General features: G+C 41.4%; 1 protein-coding gene across 3 annotated transcripts in view; it reads left to right on the top strand.

Annotated features, from left to right (window-relative positions):
- Nucleotides 1-16460, top strand: part of PDE3A (phosphodiesterase 3A) — a 268654-nt gene that overhangs the window by 237020 nt on the left and 15174 nt on the right. For 2 of the 3 annotated variants that reach the window (XM_054167687.1, XM_054167684.1), the window contains exons 6-9: nucleotides 3455-3674; nucleotides 9290-9375; nucleotides 9814-9983; nucleotides 11270-11407. In XM_054167687.1, the coding sequence (XP_054023662.1) occupies nucleotides 3455-3674; nucleotides 9290-9375; nucleotides 9814-9983; nucleotides 11270-11407 (614 nt within the window). The remainder of the gene's footprint in view (nucleotides 1-3454; nucleotides 3675-9289; nucleotides 9376-9813; nucleotides 9984-11269; nucleotides 11408-16460) is intronic. The other variant, XM_054167686.1, reaches the window with a different exon arrangement.

Raw genomic sequence — 16460 nt, 5'->3', positions numbered from 1 at the left:
CGGCTTCATTACTGATAATGGCAGCAATGAGGCAGTCTTAATCCACAGTTAACAAGGTTCTCTTCTCTGCAAAATTACAGAATATTGTAATATTTACTCATGCTTTAACTTGCAATTCAAAATGATCACCAGGCCTTCCTTTTTTAAATCAGTCCAGTTCCAAACTTGAAATAATGTTGAGATGATGTTACTCAGAGATACTGGCTGCCTAGACATCAGATGGAAATTGGTAGATGCCTGAAGCCTGACATCTGAAAAGTCAGAGAAGCCCAGCTTAGAGATGGGTTTGAAGATATGGCTGCACAATTATTCTGCATATCTAGCACTGTCACATTTCATCTGCTTCTCAAATGAAGAGTTTATTTAATCTCCTCTTGTACCAAAGCTGCTTCATTATACCACAGTGAAGATTAAGTAACACAATAGTGCTTTAAAAAGGTAATAGACATATAGGCAAATGGGTAAAATTGAACCTGGAAAATAATATAGTACCAAGAATCCAGGAATTTGTTTTAGAACAAAACAAATCCAACACAGATTTGTGATTTTCAGAGATTCAGAGATTAATTTGAAAGAAGAGTGTTTGTGCATAGTATTTTGTATTTGGAAAACAAGATTTATTAACCCCAGCAGTCAATTCTACATTTAGTCTCTTAGGCTTTCAGAAAGTGTCAATAGTCATCCCTGTTGCCCAAATACCAGAGCTCCCAACTGATGAAAGGAGAGCACCATTCTATCACAAGCAGTTCCTGGGGGCATTGATAGGAGTAAAAAGTTTGACTCGGTGTTTTATCCACAGAATTGATACTTTGATGGTTTAGGCTGTTTACAAATAATTTTAGTTATGATTTTTTTCATGTTCCAACTAAAGAATTGCTTCAATGTTCACTCTATAATAAAAATTAATGTTTTTTTTTTTAATATCAACTCCTTTGGCAGTATAGAATAATTCTTAGTACAAGCTGATCTATCTAAAATCCGTGGATTTACAAAGTATGTCTTTAGTTGTGCATGAAAACATTAGGAATTTAAAATGCTGCTACCTACACCTGTCAGGGCAAAATGCTGAGGTAAACTCAAGTGTTTTCCTTTGTAATTTCACGTCACATTGAAGTTACACTTTTATTTCTTCAATGTTGCACATGTGTAAAATTTCTGTAGAACCTAAAAATGCACTTTAAAAATTCTCCCTATATTGTTATTCTTCTCTTTTCTTGCTGTAGCAAGGCTTCCTTTCTCCCACTTCTGCTTAATAGATGCTTAAATGTTATATTATTGAAAGTAGTTTGGTATTTTTCTGGCAATTTTTCTTGTTTTCTTTTTGGTTGCCTATGCTGGAAAATTACTCTTTACAAAATCCCACAACCAAATGTATTTCAGGAGACAGGAGCAGTAGAAAGTCAGCTGTAATTAGAAACATTATTGTTAAAAGTGCTGTTTAAATTCCCAGGGCTTGCTTTAAATTGCTGAAAGGTGACCATTTATATTGTATTCTCTAACGGTCCCGAAGATACCTGGTAACATGTAGCTGAAAGATGGATAATGATCCCAACTCAATTCCCTCTTCAACTAACAGACTGTGAAATGCTTTTAAAGATTTATTTTTGTTGGATGGAAAGCAGATCTCTCAAAGGATTAGTAAGTGTGAAACAAAGGCTTTCTGTATTTTAAAGCAATTTCCATATGTCACAGTCATCTGATAACTTTTTAATTGCTTTGTAGGCTGTAGGTTTCTGGCCTCAAGACTAGTGTAATAAATTTGTTGTAATCATTGCACTAAAACATTAATGCATATCACATGTTTCCTGAAGAAATATCCTAATCAAACTTAGATGTTTAATAGTTCAAAATTACAGTCTAGTAACTGTTAGAGGTTTTTCTTAACTCTGATTTGTCAACGGTAACTCGTATTTTTACCTCATATCATAGTAATTTGTTATTGGGAAAAAACACTGGAACTGTACACATATGTCCTGCAAGGTTAGTATTTCTTAAACTTAGATCAACATAGTGCCTTATTCTAAGATAATTTTTGTGTCTGGAATCCATTTAGATAGTAGGCACAACTCAAACATAAATCCAGTTAAAGTTCCTAAGCTCTTCGTGTCTTTTGGCTTTGGAAATGAACATAGTAAATGAACTGATTCTGAGTTCCTAAAAGCTTAAGAACAGGAGGTAAGTCAGCTTACATGCATTTCCTTTTAAGATGTTTTCACCTCTACGCTTTCTTGTGAAAGGGACCTTTCTGTCTGAGACTAGAAGATGTAAAGTGGATTCAAAAAGAAGGCAGTACTGAGCTGTGTGATGCATTTCAATTTGGCAGAGGTGCTTAGACTGAATAAGGGAGAGGGAGCTACATCTTGCTAGTATTTGCACATGTGAATGTTGGCAGTTTCTAATACACTGGCTCAGGAGTACAATGCCATGTGGTACAGGTAATGTTTGCAAGTAAGCAGCAGATAATGAAAAATAAACTCAAGCAGCACAAGATCAATGCCAAAACCTATGGGGAATGCACAAATGGCACCATTAGGATTCTGAGGCAAAGGAGGCATTAAGTACCTCAGCCTTTTCCTCATCATAGTCACAATGTTGCACTCTGCATCCAGTAAAGGATGGAGGTTCTCCCTAGTCCTCCTTTTGTTGTTATTTCATAGAAGCATTTGTTACTGATTTTTACAGCAATAGTTAGATTGAGTTCCAGTTGGGCTCTGGCCCTTCTAATTTTTTCCCTGCATAGCTTCACTGCATCGTTGTAGTCCTCTTGAGTGGCCCATCCCCTTTTCCAAAGGCATAAACTCTCCTTTTGTCCCTGATTTCCAGCTGAAGCTCTCCAGGCTGGCCTTCTTCCCTGCTTCCTGTCTTGGCATATGGGGACAGCCTGCTCCTGTGCTTTCAACATTTCCTTCTTGAAGAGCACCCAGCCTTCCCCAACTGCCTTGTCCTTCAGGGTGGCCTCCAAAGGGACACTGACAGTCTTCCGAAACAGGCTGCCCTATGAAAGTCCAAGGCGACAGATTTGCTAACCCTCCTCCTTACTTCTGCAAGGATCAACAACTCTTTTATTTCATGATCACTAAGCCCAAGATGGCCTCTGTTACATTTCCTACAAGTCCTTTTCTGTTAACAAGTGGCAGGTCCATCTTAGTACCAATAGTCATGCTATGAACACATGCCTTTCATTTCACACCTGCTAGATAGTGCATGCTATGCAACAGGGAGAATATGCTTCATATTTTGAAGCAGATCTTCAGCAGGTAGTGGTGGCTGATATCAGTGGAGTTTCATCTCTGTGTGACAGCATCAGCCTTGGCTTCTAGTAGAGGAGGGTTTTCTCTTATCTTCCTATTTGGAAGCTATGCTGGTATCCTCTCAAGAGGAGTATTACTGTGCAGTCAACTCATGCAATCATCTGTCACTTCTGTTAATTGATGAGACTCTTTTCTCTTGCCAGGTGTCCCACCAAATATTTCACCTCTCACCTCCCCATGCCATTCACCAATTCAGGGGACACCTGCCGCAAGTCCTACTGGAAAAGTATCTTCTGTGTCATTTCCAGATTCTACTGATACTGACACCAAGAAAAGCTTAAAGCCACACAAAGTCTTAACTTCTACTCAGAGTGCACCTAGCTTGTCAGACCCTATTATCAGACCCTCTGTCATCTGCAGCAGGTAAGATAGTAACGTGGCATGCATTGGAATCAGTTAATTATGTTCTCACAAAGAAATTCTTTTGGCCAACACAAACATTTTTGTGATTTGCTGTGGTATTTTTGGTTGATGTTTCACCATATCCAAACAGTTCTGAGTACATGAGTGATTGTGTAGATTGATGTTACAAAGCACTTTTGCAATGCGAGATGGTTGACTGCTTTTTCGCTTTTATTCCTGGCAGATGCAGAGTCTGGTTCATAAAGCCTTTGCCAAAAACTTGCAGTTCTCAAAGTAGGATTTCATGTTAACAATTTGTGTTTCTCACACCATGCCCTTAACATCAACAGTCACTTTTGTGTCACAGGCCAAGTCTTTCATGCAAGGCATCTGACGTTTGATTAAAAAAATCTTAGGGTTTAAAAGCTGCTGACCTTTTGATAAAGGTATGGCAACAATGCCTGAAGTCTGTACAATACTGAACGCTCTCTCTCCAAAGGAATAGGTCCTGTCCTTCCCCAGCAGATTCAGATTATGTGGCACTGGGATTTTTAGTAGAAATCCGCTGCAGCCAAGTTCTTTCTCCTGCTAAGAATTACAGTAACACAGTTTAATTTTACACTTTCAAGTAGCCCAGTGGTAGAACAGGCAGTCCTGCTCTGTAAAGTCAGCATTTTGGAAAGAAAGTTGCTCTGCTTGTCTTCTTGAATAGGACTCAGTTGCTAAATTAGGTTACTGGAGTTTGCAATTCAGAGTAGTGGGAAGCACTGGTGTTTAGAAGGCTGTTCCAGTGCAGTTTCAAGGATATCTTGAGAAGTTGCTTTTGGTCATCGTAAGGAGTGATGTGTGATTATTGGCTAGCCAGTGGGCAGCACGCTGTCTGAGACTGGGGTAAATGTTAGCAAGTTTTCCTCCTTTTTATGAGGGAACAAGTCCTGATGCTGGGGGAAGGCTGTTTAACCTTAGGCTTTTTTGCCTTAGGCTGTTTAGCCTCAGGGAAAACCCCAGATGGTGTGTCCTCCGGCATCAGAATTGCCTCACTCTCGACCTCCAGTGCCCCACACTTGTTTTCCAAGGGCGGTGGGAAAGGTGAGGGGAGGCAAGGAGGTTTTACTTTGCATCTCTTCAGAGCAACCTGTGTCCATTTGACTCTGGGGGAGCCTGCAGAGCCTGGTTACCCAAGTTCATCTCCCTTCTACATTCCCTTACAGCTCTAAGTCTATCAACCGCATCCTTCAGTTCAGCCACCAGGTTAAGCAGACAGTCGATGTTGGTGAGGGGTTTGGAACATAAGCCCTATGAGGAGAGGCTAAGGGAGCTGGGGTTGTTTAGCCTGGAGAGGAGGCTCAGGGGAGACCTTCTTGCTCTACAACTACCTGAAGGGAGGTTGTAGCCAGGTGGGGGTTGGTCTCTTCTCCCAGGCAACCAGCACCAGAACAAGAGGAAACAGTCTCAAGCTGCACCAGGGGAGGTTTAGACTGGATGTTAGGAAGAAATTCTACAGAGAGAGAGTGATTGCCCATTGGAATGGGCTGCCCGGGGAGGTGGTGGAGTCACCATCATTGGAGGTGTTTAGGAGGAGACTTGTTAGGGTGCTTGGTTGCATGGTTTAGTTGATTAGGTGGTGTTGGATGATGGGTTGGATGCAATGATCTCAGAGGTCTTTTCCAACCTGGTTTATTCTATCCTTCTATTCTTCTGTCTTTGGAAATAGTTTATTTGCTTCTAGCTTCAGTCATGTGGCTTTGGATGTGTCTGAGTATGTCGTGTGCAGGTCTAGGAAGTGGGTGTGAGAAAGTGAAAACTGAAATTGCAAGTTTGCTCAAGGGAGTCATCCTCACTGGACTTCAGACTAGGATTCTAGCAGGCTTGTAAGGTGTTACCTAGGTGACCAAATAGAAATGTAAGTGCTTTTAAAAGTTTTCCAAAGGTATTCAAAACTGGGACTTGCAGGGATTCATTTGAATGGAAAACTCTATTACACATAAAAGATCTACCATAAATATGCTGCTGTTTAAACTAATATTGCTACTGTGAAACTTTAAACAGTGCCTACATATTATTACTTAAAGTGCTGACAGTGATTGCTGGAAGCCTTCTTTTAATGGCTATCTAGGTTGCATAGCACGTTTAGCTTCTTAATTTCCTTAGACTGTGTAAACTTTACAGATTTGCTGGCACAAACTTTGCTGATTATTTGGGGAAAAAAAGGAAAAAAAAACCACATTATTTAAACTAATAGTCACTGCTCCTTTAATATCTATTGAAAAATCATAAGCACTCCAACATTTCTAGCCATTAGTATACAGAGATGTCCTATCCACAGAAGCAAGATGGACCACTAGTACATAAATAGTGCACCCCTTCATAATATAAGCACAGTAAAAAAACCAAACAATACAAAACCAAGACAAAACCACAAAGCAAACCAAAACAAAATTAACTGCCTTAGACAAGCCAAGAGAGTTAAATTATCACACACTGGAAATAAATCTCTCAATGTTTGAGCTTTCACATGGTCTGGTCTTCATTGTGTACAATCCTCTACATTTCCTACCTCCAAAAAACAAAGCCTTACTAGGAAACAATACCAAGCCAGCAAACTACTGCCACTACCAAACTAATCCCTTCCCCAGCAAAAAAACAACAGAAACAACAGGGGAAATGATCTCTTGGTATGAGGTGGTTGTTTTAAATCAGTGGCCTCAAGACAGCAGTTTTCCTGTACTTTTTTTCTCTTAATTATTACAAACTGAAATGTGGTAGGGCAGCAAAGTTTGAAAATCACATTTAACAAGAATACATGCCAGGCAATGCTGTTAAAAGAACTTGTAGGAGGTTTGTGGGAGAAAATGTGAAACAATCCCATGATTAAGAAGTACGTTTTAATGCCTGTGCATGAAGGGAGTTGAGTTAGAGTTGCATGGGCACGTTTACTTCTGACATAGAACAGATTTCAAGCATTCTGCTAGGTAACTCAGCGATTTTAATACTGGTGTATGTGGACCATACATATTAAATGTTTTATGTGGACCATACATATTAAATCAGTGTGAGTTTGCATATGTTCTAGAAATAAAGAAGCACTCTCATAGTGACGCAAAAGCCTTGCAGCATTGCAACCAATCAAAGGCTTTCTTTCTCCCTTCCTGTGTCCAGTTCTGGGCCCCTCAGTTTAGGAGACATCAAGACACTTGAACATGTCCAGAGAAGGGCAACAAGGCTGGGGAGAGGCCTTGAGCACAGCCCTGTGAGGAGTGGCTGAGGGAGCTGGGGCTGCTTAGCCTGGAGAAGAGGAGGCTCGGGGAGACCTCATTGCTCTCTGCAACTACCTGAAAGGTGGTTGTAGCCAGGAGGGGGTTGGTCTCTTCTCTCTAGCAACCAGCACCAGAACAAGAGGACGCAGTCTCAAGCTGCACCAGGGGAAGTTTAGGCTGGAGGTGAGGAGAAAGTTCTTCACTGAGCGAGTTGTTCGTCATTGGAATGTGCAGCCCAGGGAGGTGGTGGAGTCAGCATCCCTGGAGGTCTAGTCATGAGGTCTGTGGTGACAGGTTGGACTCGATGATCCTTGAGGTCTCTTCCAACCTTGGTGATACTGTGATACATCTTTGGCTTGTTAGTATTGACCTTATGGGAACCACAAGGAGTATGGGAGAAAGAAAGTAATATTTGTTTTTCATCTTTTTTTATAAACCTCAGTGATGCAAGATTTATTTGCTTGGCTATGCATTATAAGTATCATTGTATACAGATTTGTATTTTATTTACAGTTCTCACAGGAGTTCATTATGTTTGCAGGGCATTACCAAACCCCAGAATAAAGATAAGTGTAGGATCCTGCATCTGGCTAGGAATAGCAATAGGCACCAGTACAGGTTAGGGGCTGCCCTGCTGGAAAGGCAGCTCCACAGAGAAAGCCCTTGGAGTCCTAGTGGAGAGCAAGTTCTCCATGGGACAGCAATGTGCTATGGTGGCCAAGAGAGCCAATGGTATCCTGGAATGCATCAAGAAAAATGTGGCCAGCAGGTCTAGGGAGATTTTTCTCCCCCTCTACTCTGCTTTGCTGAGACCACACCTGGAATAATGTGTCAAATTTTGGGCTCCCTAGTTCAAGGGAGACAGAAACATGCTGGAGAGAGTCCTACAGAGAGCCATGAGGATGATTAGGAGACTTGAGCATCTCCCCTATGAAGAGAGACTGAGAGACCTGGGGAGGTTTAGTCCATAGAAAAGAGTATCAATATCTGAGGAGTGGGTGTCAAGTGAAGGGGGCCAAGCTCTTTTTGGTGGTGTGCAGTAATAAGACAAGGACCAATGGATACAGACTTGAACGCAGAAGGTTTCACCACAACATGAGGAGAAACTTCTTTACAATGAAGCTGACAGAGCCCTGGAACAGGCTGCCCTGGGAGGTTGTGGAGTTTCCTTCTCTGGAGACTTTCACAACCCACCTGAATGCATTCCTGTGCAGAGTACCCTAAGTGTTCCTGCTCTGGCAGGGGGGTTGGACTTGATGATCTCTGGAATCTCCTTCCAATCTCTAACGTTCACTGATTCTATGAGTCTATAATAGCTTTTGGATGGCTCAGTCAAAAGCCAGCTGGCATAGGATTTGAGCCATTTTTGTATGACAAGCTTCTAGTACAAGGTTTGACTCATCACAATAATTTTGTGATAGTTACATATGAGATATGCCACAAAATGCTGACTCGAACCAGATAAAGAAATGTTAAAGCATCTGTTTTTCATGGCCAGATTTTACACTGCTATATGAAGCTTCAGCTTTGTTAAGTTCTCTCAAGATTTTCATGATACATCATTGTTCCTTTGTGTCTTAGACTCAGTCGCATTGGGTCATTGTAATCTGAAATGTTGCAGCTGGTATTGAATTCACATTTAGGGCTTAGAGGGAATCCCACACAGGGAATAAATCATTTTTATAGAAGGGAAGAGCTTGTCATTTGGAAAGGCCATGATATTGTGATCCCTCCCACAATGTCTTTCTGTCCTGGGAATGATGAAGCAAGCTCTGTCTTCCAGTTTCACTGCTAAATGTCTATGCCAGATCATTCACCTCCTGTTCTGTCAAAAACACCCCTGTGGTTCTGATCTCTGGTATCTTGTCATTCAAGTAAGAGCAGGACACCTTTTTGCCCTCTTTAAGATGACCATATTTAGGTTTGAAGCAAGAAAAGGAGAGCAAAGCCACATCATGACTGTTCTCAAATCAGATTATATAGGATTGTATGCCACTCTGGTTCATTTTCATCATGTTAATTCATGTTTATAGGGCAGGGTAAAATAAAACCAGGGGATATTTGTTTGGTTGGGTTTTTTGGTACTGATAAACTTCAAGAATAAAAAATTAATTTAAATCACATGATGTAGGTTTACTGTTGGCAAAACAAATTTAAGGGTGGTGGCCAGTTAATGCAAGGGTTTTTTCTGGGTTTGTTTTGGTTTGTTTTTTATTACATTCCTGACTTCCAATAAAACTTGTTTTCTGGAGAGTGCACCCTGTACCATGGTTTATACTGTATGACATAATCTTACACTGTCAGCAGGACACCATTTTACATAAGACTGGCTAATGCACAGGGTTCTTTATATTGTGCATGTTTCTTGATGTATTTCAGCTGTGGCAGACCTTATAACCAAATAGAAGCTGGTGATGGGACACTAGATAGAAATGATGGTACCACACACACCCTGAACAGAACAGGTAATTCTTTGTCCATCATAAAACTCCTCAACCCTTAAAAATCAGTCATCGTTCACTGAGAGGACAGATACTTCTGCAGGTGAGACAGCAGAAGATGTCTTTGAGGCTCCTTTCCTTTTTGTATGTATATCATCTGCAAAATGCTGACAAAGAATAGGATTAAAATATAAAGGAAATATGGTTTGCCCTCACCTAGCCAATTCGGCTCAAATAATGGTCCTCAAAATTCTTCTCTCTTCAATCCCAGATCCCATTTTTTACACTCTGCAGGGTACATGCTTTTAATGCCTTTGCACAGATTGTCTGACTCTGGACCCAGCCAAGCAGCGCATATGTATTATGAGTCAGAGATCCTGTTCCTTTTATTCAGAAGGTCACAGGATGACTGTCATGCCATCCTCGCTGTTCACACAACAAGGTTTGTGATTTGTGTTGTAGATGATCCTGCGCAAGCCACTTCTGACTACGAGACCAACAACAGTGACAGCAGCGATATTGTACAGAATGATGATGAGACAGATTGCTCCAAAGAGCAGCCGCGGAAGGGATCCGTCTGTAGGACATACACTCCTGAGACCATCATTCTTCATCCCTTGATACCACCTGAGGTAGCTTGTTTAAGTTCCACTTGCACAAGTGACTGAGTGTATAATGATACTGGGCTGGGAGGGGGAAACATCAAAACAACAATAATTAAAAAACTCCACCACAAACCAACAAAAATCTCAAAACCCCACCAAAAAAACCCCAAACAACCCTAGGGCTGTGTAAAGATCATGACCATGGTTTTAAGCAACAATTGCAGCAGGCTTTTACCTTGCAGCAGGAGGAATGACTTTCAAGACTCCAAAGGGTCCATTGAACCGTGTGAGAGCTGCTAAGAACTGGCCATTTGTGAAACACTAGCAGTCTGTTTTGATGAATAAACTCAATACTCTGAATCTGGCATTAGGCATTTCTGAAATGTTTGGCTTCTGTGTTTGTGTTGCCTTTAAAGGGAATGAATTGGAAGGAAGAGAAATCATCTTCTCAGACTACCAGCATGATCTATCATCTTCCTATTCAGCTACTTCAGCTTCTCAGTGGCCTTGCAATCTTGGCTAATCCATTCGGTGGTCCTTATTTTAAAACAAATTAACACTTGTCTGCATGATATTATTGTTGGTGTATGAGAACATGGCAGTCCTGATCTTCTCATGTCTACTGTATTTAACTGTAAGCTTCCACAGCCTGTTGTACAACTGACTTAATAAATGTAAGTTGGCATGAGCTCTTGAAAAATTTATTGTAGTCTGTTGGAGCTGGACATGCTGAGAGAAGGCATTTTTTCTGCAGATATTTTGGCATTTCTCTCTACAGTTTCTTAGTAACAATGAAATTCAAGGAAATATGCAGGGAGAAATGTGGAAGGAGGGTCATAATCCATCTTTTATTTGCAGACCTTAAAAAGCAGGTAGTTTCAGTTTAAGAGGTAAGGGTCTTCCTCTGGACTGAGCCCCATTAGCCATGTTAGACTGTAATAAGCGGGTCCTGATGCGGAAGCAGAAACTGAGTGCTTTTCCCTCAGTACTGCAGCAAATTACACAATGAAGACGACAGACTCCCTTGGAAATGAATGAATTATTCCCATGAATGAACAAGGGAATGTGTCTCATGGATAAGTTCAGAGACTGATGTTTCTTCTTCAGAATTTCGTATTCATTCATGTGAAACAAATTATAAAGGAGAGCAACTAGCTGCAGGGCTGGTAAAAATGGGGACATCTCTCTGAGCTGAGTAAAGTGCCATCTACTTACAGATGATGCTAATGTGACCCTAGTTTTTAAGAGCATACATTTTAGCACAAGTTGCTTTGCAGAACTAAAATCCCTCTTTATTCTCATTTCTGGCATAGGACAAGCCTGTACTTGCTCCTGAACCTCTGGTTATGGACAACTTGGATCCTCTGATGGAGCAGCTAAATAGTTGGAACTTCCCAATCTTTGATTTGGTGGAAAAAATTGGAAAGAAATGTGGTCGTATTCTCAGTCAGGTAAGAAGGATATCTTATCTAGACTAATAACAGATTTAGGCAAAGTAGTGTTAGGATTCATTGTCCTTACAAGCTGCTCATCCAGTGAATTGTGATCCTTGTTCCCTAATTCAAAAATGGTAACATGAACTCTCATTACATTCCTTACTTTTAAACTTCTCTGTTTAAAAATGTGAATGGAAAAACCACACACCTAGTTTGCCTTCTGCTCTGCCATGGAGTTTACATGAACCTTGCTGAATACGCTCTTCAATCTGCAGGAAGTGTTGCCACCCTTTCCTAAGTGCTTTGTGAAAGAATTTCTCATGGAGTTCAGCATGGGAGGGATAAACAGTGAATATATTCAGCTGATGCAAGAACTACGTCATTTGTGTTCTCTTTTGTACTGGAGATTTCAGTCAGGCAGTGCAAGTAGGCAAGGAAGTCAGGGAAAAAGAAGTCCTCACTATATTCCCTCAGCTTTAAACACTTAGCACTTTGAGAGTAAATTCATATCATAGGGAAGACTAATTTACTATGAATCTGGATGCGAAAGCACTAGTCTTTCTTTCAACTAGAGGTTTTTCATCCCCTTCTGCAGGTATTGATGCAACCCATCTCCACCCACTCCCATAATCACCTTCCTGACTAAGCTTTCTTCTCTGTTATGCTCCTTTTCCTGGCACACTGACAAATTAGCCATTTTTACTTAACTATTGAAGTCTATTAAACTGGAGAGGCAATTATTATTTAGGATGGAAAGGCTGGGGGGTGGGCGGGAGGGTGTGTGGAAATAAAAGAGACTCTGAGTCATCAGTATCACTTTACAAGGCATTGTGTAGTGATGAATGCTGGAAAGAAGAGATTTTGTTAATTGATATCATGTGGGCCAATTAACACTCCCCACAAACACAGAGGTTAGTGTGTCAGGCACATCTCAGTGCAGCAAGCTCCAGAGAATTCCATATCAAGTTTTGTTTCCTTGGGGGCTAACTATTATTCAGCAAGATTCAATTATCCAGTGGCAACCAGGAAAACCACAGCATGAATTCACATTTCTTCTGTGGTCTGCCTTTTATTGTTCTGTAGCTTGGCAAGTAACATCTGTGTTTAACCAGCCTGACTGCTCTCTAGGTTGATTTTAAAGACATAGGCCAATATAGCTGGATGTGGATATTGATACAAATTCTGTGATAATTACTGAGACTCTAGAGCAAGGCAGTGAGTGTGTGGTTCAATTGCTCTTCTAGATCATATTGATCGCTTTGTTTCCTAACAGGATAATAATAGAATGATAAATGAAACATAAGGGGGGAAAAAAGAGCTTTTTATATATAATGGCATAACCAACAGTTTGGATAAGCCACAATTTGGTTTGGTTTTCCATGGGTACCTCTGTAGGTTTTAAGCACTTTGCCATGTTTCATGAAGTTCTGTACCTCTCAGGACAATTCCCTTGTGCCTCTCTCAATTTTCCCTAAAGCTCCACACTCTTCCCCAACATCTGCTTTTTGCACAGGTTCTGAACATGCTACCCATTTTGCAGTACCACAAAATGGAGCTTGTGTAAATAAAAGAGAGAAGCTTTAACAGAGAATACTTGTGATCAAAAGTCTACGTTTTCTGTAACAGTTATTTGTAATAACTCTCACTCCTTAAAAGCTGATTATAGAAAGTTAGAATAGAATAGAATAGAACAGAATAGAATAGAATAGAATAGACCAGACCAGACCAGACCAGACCAGACCAGTTTGGAAGAGACCTTCAAGATCATCACGTCCAACCCATCAACCAATCCAACCCACCTAAACAACTAAACCATGGCACCAAACACCCCATCAAGTCTCCTCCTGAACACCTCCAATGATGATGACTCCACCACCTCCCCGGGCAGCCCATTCCAATGGGCAATCACTCTCTCTGTATAGAACTTCTTCCTAACCTCCAGCCTAAACCTCCCCTGGCACAGCCTGAGACTGTGTCCTCTTGTTCTGGTCCTGGCTGCCTGGGAGAAGAGACCAACCTCTGCCTGTCTACAACCTCCCTTCAGGTAGTTGTAGAGAGCAATAAGGTCAACCCTGAGTCTCCTTCTCTCCAGGCTAAGCAACCCCAGCTCCCTCAGTCTTTCCTCATAAGGCTTGTTTTCCAAACCACTCACCAACTTTGTTGCCCTTCTCTGGACTCATTCCAGCAAGTCAACATCCTTCCTAAACTGAGGGGCACAGAACTGGACACAGTACTCAAGGTGCAGCCTAACCAGTGCAGTGTACAGGGGCAGAATGACCTCCCTGCTCCTGCTGGCCACACTGTTCTTTACGCAGGCCAGGATGCCATTGGCCTTCCTGGCTGCCTGGGCACACTTCAGGCTCAAGTTCAGCCTACCATCGACCAGTACCCCCAGGTCCCTCTCTGCCTGGCCGCTCTCCAGCCACTCTGACCCCAGCCTGTAGCACTGCACTGAACTGCAGTTCAACCTTGTTCATTAAATACAGATCCTGTAGTTCTTTCCACTGCCTGCTCAAATGTTCCCAACAAATGAATTTTGAAAAAGAGAACTAAAATTAATAATTCTTTTTTCCTCCAGCCAAAAGTATTGTCTTTTTCTTGCATAATTATTAAATCATGGGATGTTACAAGCAAAGGCAAACAAAAGCTCCAGTGATTTATTCTTGTATTTTGCCATTAAATGGACTCATCCATTAAAAAAGAGTAAATTAACAAGCTGAATTAACTATGTTTGTCTTGCTGGGTTAAATTTATGAGATAGAGCAAAGAAGCATTGACACGTGCCTCTAGGGAAGCATTCAGTTTAGAAAGCAAGTGCTGGCTTAGCATCTTTCAAGCTGCTTAAGATGTCTGTTTCTTCTCTTCTAAATGTTAAAATAATTTATACTTGTAAAAAAAAAATAAATTCCAGTCAGCAGCCATAAAAACATCTGTGGAAATTACAGTGGCAAGCACTCGAAAAGTGACACTAATGAATATACACAATAGGGGTTAGAGAGGAATTTTCATACCAACCTCATTGCAGAAAGGAATGACATCTCCAATTGAGTTGGAGCTGTAAAGTTAGACAGTATCTTCACTCACACCTAGAACCATAGAATAGTTTGGGTTGGAAGGGACCTTAAATGTCATCTTGTTTCAACCCCTCTGCCCCGGACAGGGACACATTTCACCAGACCAGCTTGCTCAAGGTCTCATCCAGCCTGGCCTCGAATGCTTCCAGGGAGGGGGCATCCATGACCTCCCTGGGCAACCTGTTCCAGCATCTCGCCACCCTCACTGTAAAGAATTTCTTCCTAATATTCAATCTAAATCTACTCTCTTCCAGCTTAAATCCATTCCCCCTCATCCTATCACTTAACACTCTTCTTACAGCTCCTATAAAATTAAATGAAAAAGAAGAGGCTGAAATCCAGGTCTCTGTCTTTCATTGCTGGGCCCATAGAAGCAAGAGATGCTCGTGGTTCTCCTGTGCTTTCAGTATACAAGCAGTGTCAAAGTGGGGTTGGCATCACTGTAGTGCATGTAAGTTGGTCCTTAGGTAGTACAAAGAGTAATGTTTGGTCATCCTGTCATTATGCATGGCTTCTGCAGAGAGAAAGTGCAGCTGTTATATGAAGGAGTGAAGTAAGTCAGTCCTTGGGGGATGTGATATTCCCAGGATCTTCACAGCAGCCCTGATGAGAAGTGTATGTCAGAGACAGAGAGTGGCTGCTAAGAACTTGAAATAAACACACATTTGAAGAAAGTAAATACAAGAGACCAAAAAGGAGTGCAAAGGTGTTGTCTGCAAACAAGTAGGGAACCACTAACCTGAACTTTGCATGTGTCCTCCAACAAGAGCCAGTTATGTGTACCTGAAACACAGAAGAGAGGAGCTACATGTGAATAACAATCCTCTCTTCCAAAGCAGCTTTCTTTAGGAATCATTTGGGAGAAGTGCATGTCCTTCTTCAGGCAGCACCACCAGAAGTGTCTGAGTTATGATTCATTCAAGCATTAGCAGTCGTTGTAGGGAAAAGCAGAAAGTGGAAGCTGGATTTAAGAGGCAGTGTGGAGCACCCACTGCCAAGTGCCTGGCAGCCATTGGATTATCCCTGGGCTTGTCCCTGGCAACAGAGACTATACCCTGACTGGAAGGGCACCCCAACTCAGCCTGGTGCGAAGTCCCACAGAACTCAGGAAGCTGTATGTGATTTAGGAAGGGAGGATTTTAAAAGAAGTGATTAAAAACAGTTCATTCAGAGCAATGAATAAACAAAGCTTCACAGGTTTTTGGGTTTTGTTGGTTTGGGGTTTTTTTTCCTAATGATCACAGAGGATAATCCCATTTTACTCCAAGGCATTGGACTGAGCTATCATATGTATCCATCACAGCCAGCCTCACTTCTTTTCAACTGCTTTTCCCACCCCCCCAGAAATCCAGGGGGAGGGAAAACATGCTTTTACTACATCTTTAATGTAAGATCCTTCTCTGGTATTAGTAGTGTAGACTGGTGAGGTGTGATCCTGCAAAAAAATATTTCTTTATACTTTCTCTTTTTATGCAGAGATATTTTGCTGGAAATATGATGCTTTCCATTTAGTGATCTAAGACTAGAGTGTGAAATGCCTCATCTTTACGTAGGTGAAAGTTTGGATCCTGGCTTATTTACTTCAGTCATGATTCAAGAGAGATATACAGAATTCTGTGCAGTTTCTAGTCCAAATTATGCATGAAGTCCGTCCCTTCACTCTGCCTCAGTACAGGAGGATCCCTCGGGGTTTTCAGAGCTGAGGTTTTGGGTTCTACTCAGCCTGCCTTTTATTCTAAGCTCACATCTTCCAGAGCACTGTAATTCAGTAGTTTCTTAGCTCCTTTGCCACAAAGAACTTTTCACTTTATGGCCAACAGACATGGCCAGAAAGAGAAATTGCCACCAGCAGTGATTTTTTTGACTGCATTGCTAGTGGCACTTTTACAATTATGATAGGAGCAGAAGTAAGAGCTGGGGCCAGCAGCAGAACCTCAACTGTCAAATATGTGTAACTAAAAGGGGCAATGATGTCAGACACCACACTCACCCTG

The sequence above is a fragment of the Dryobates pubescens genome, chromosome 15 (assembly GCF_014839835.1).
Source record: "Dryobates pubescens isolate bDryPub1 chromosome 15, bDryPub1.pri, whole genome shotgun sequence".
NCBI lineage: Eukaryota > Metazoa > Chordata > Aves > Piciformes > Picidae > Dryobates > Dryobates pubescens.
This window is presented reverse-complemented; position numbering and strand designations above follow the sequence as displayed.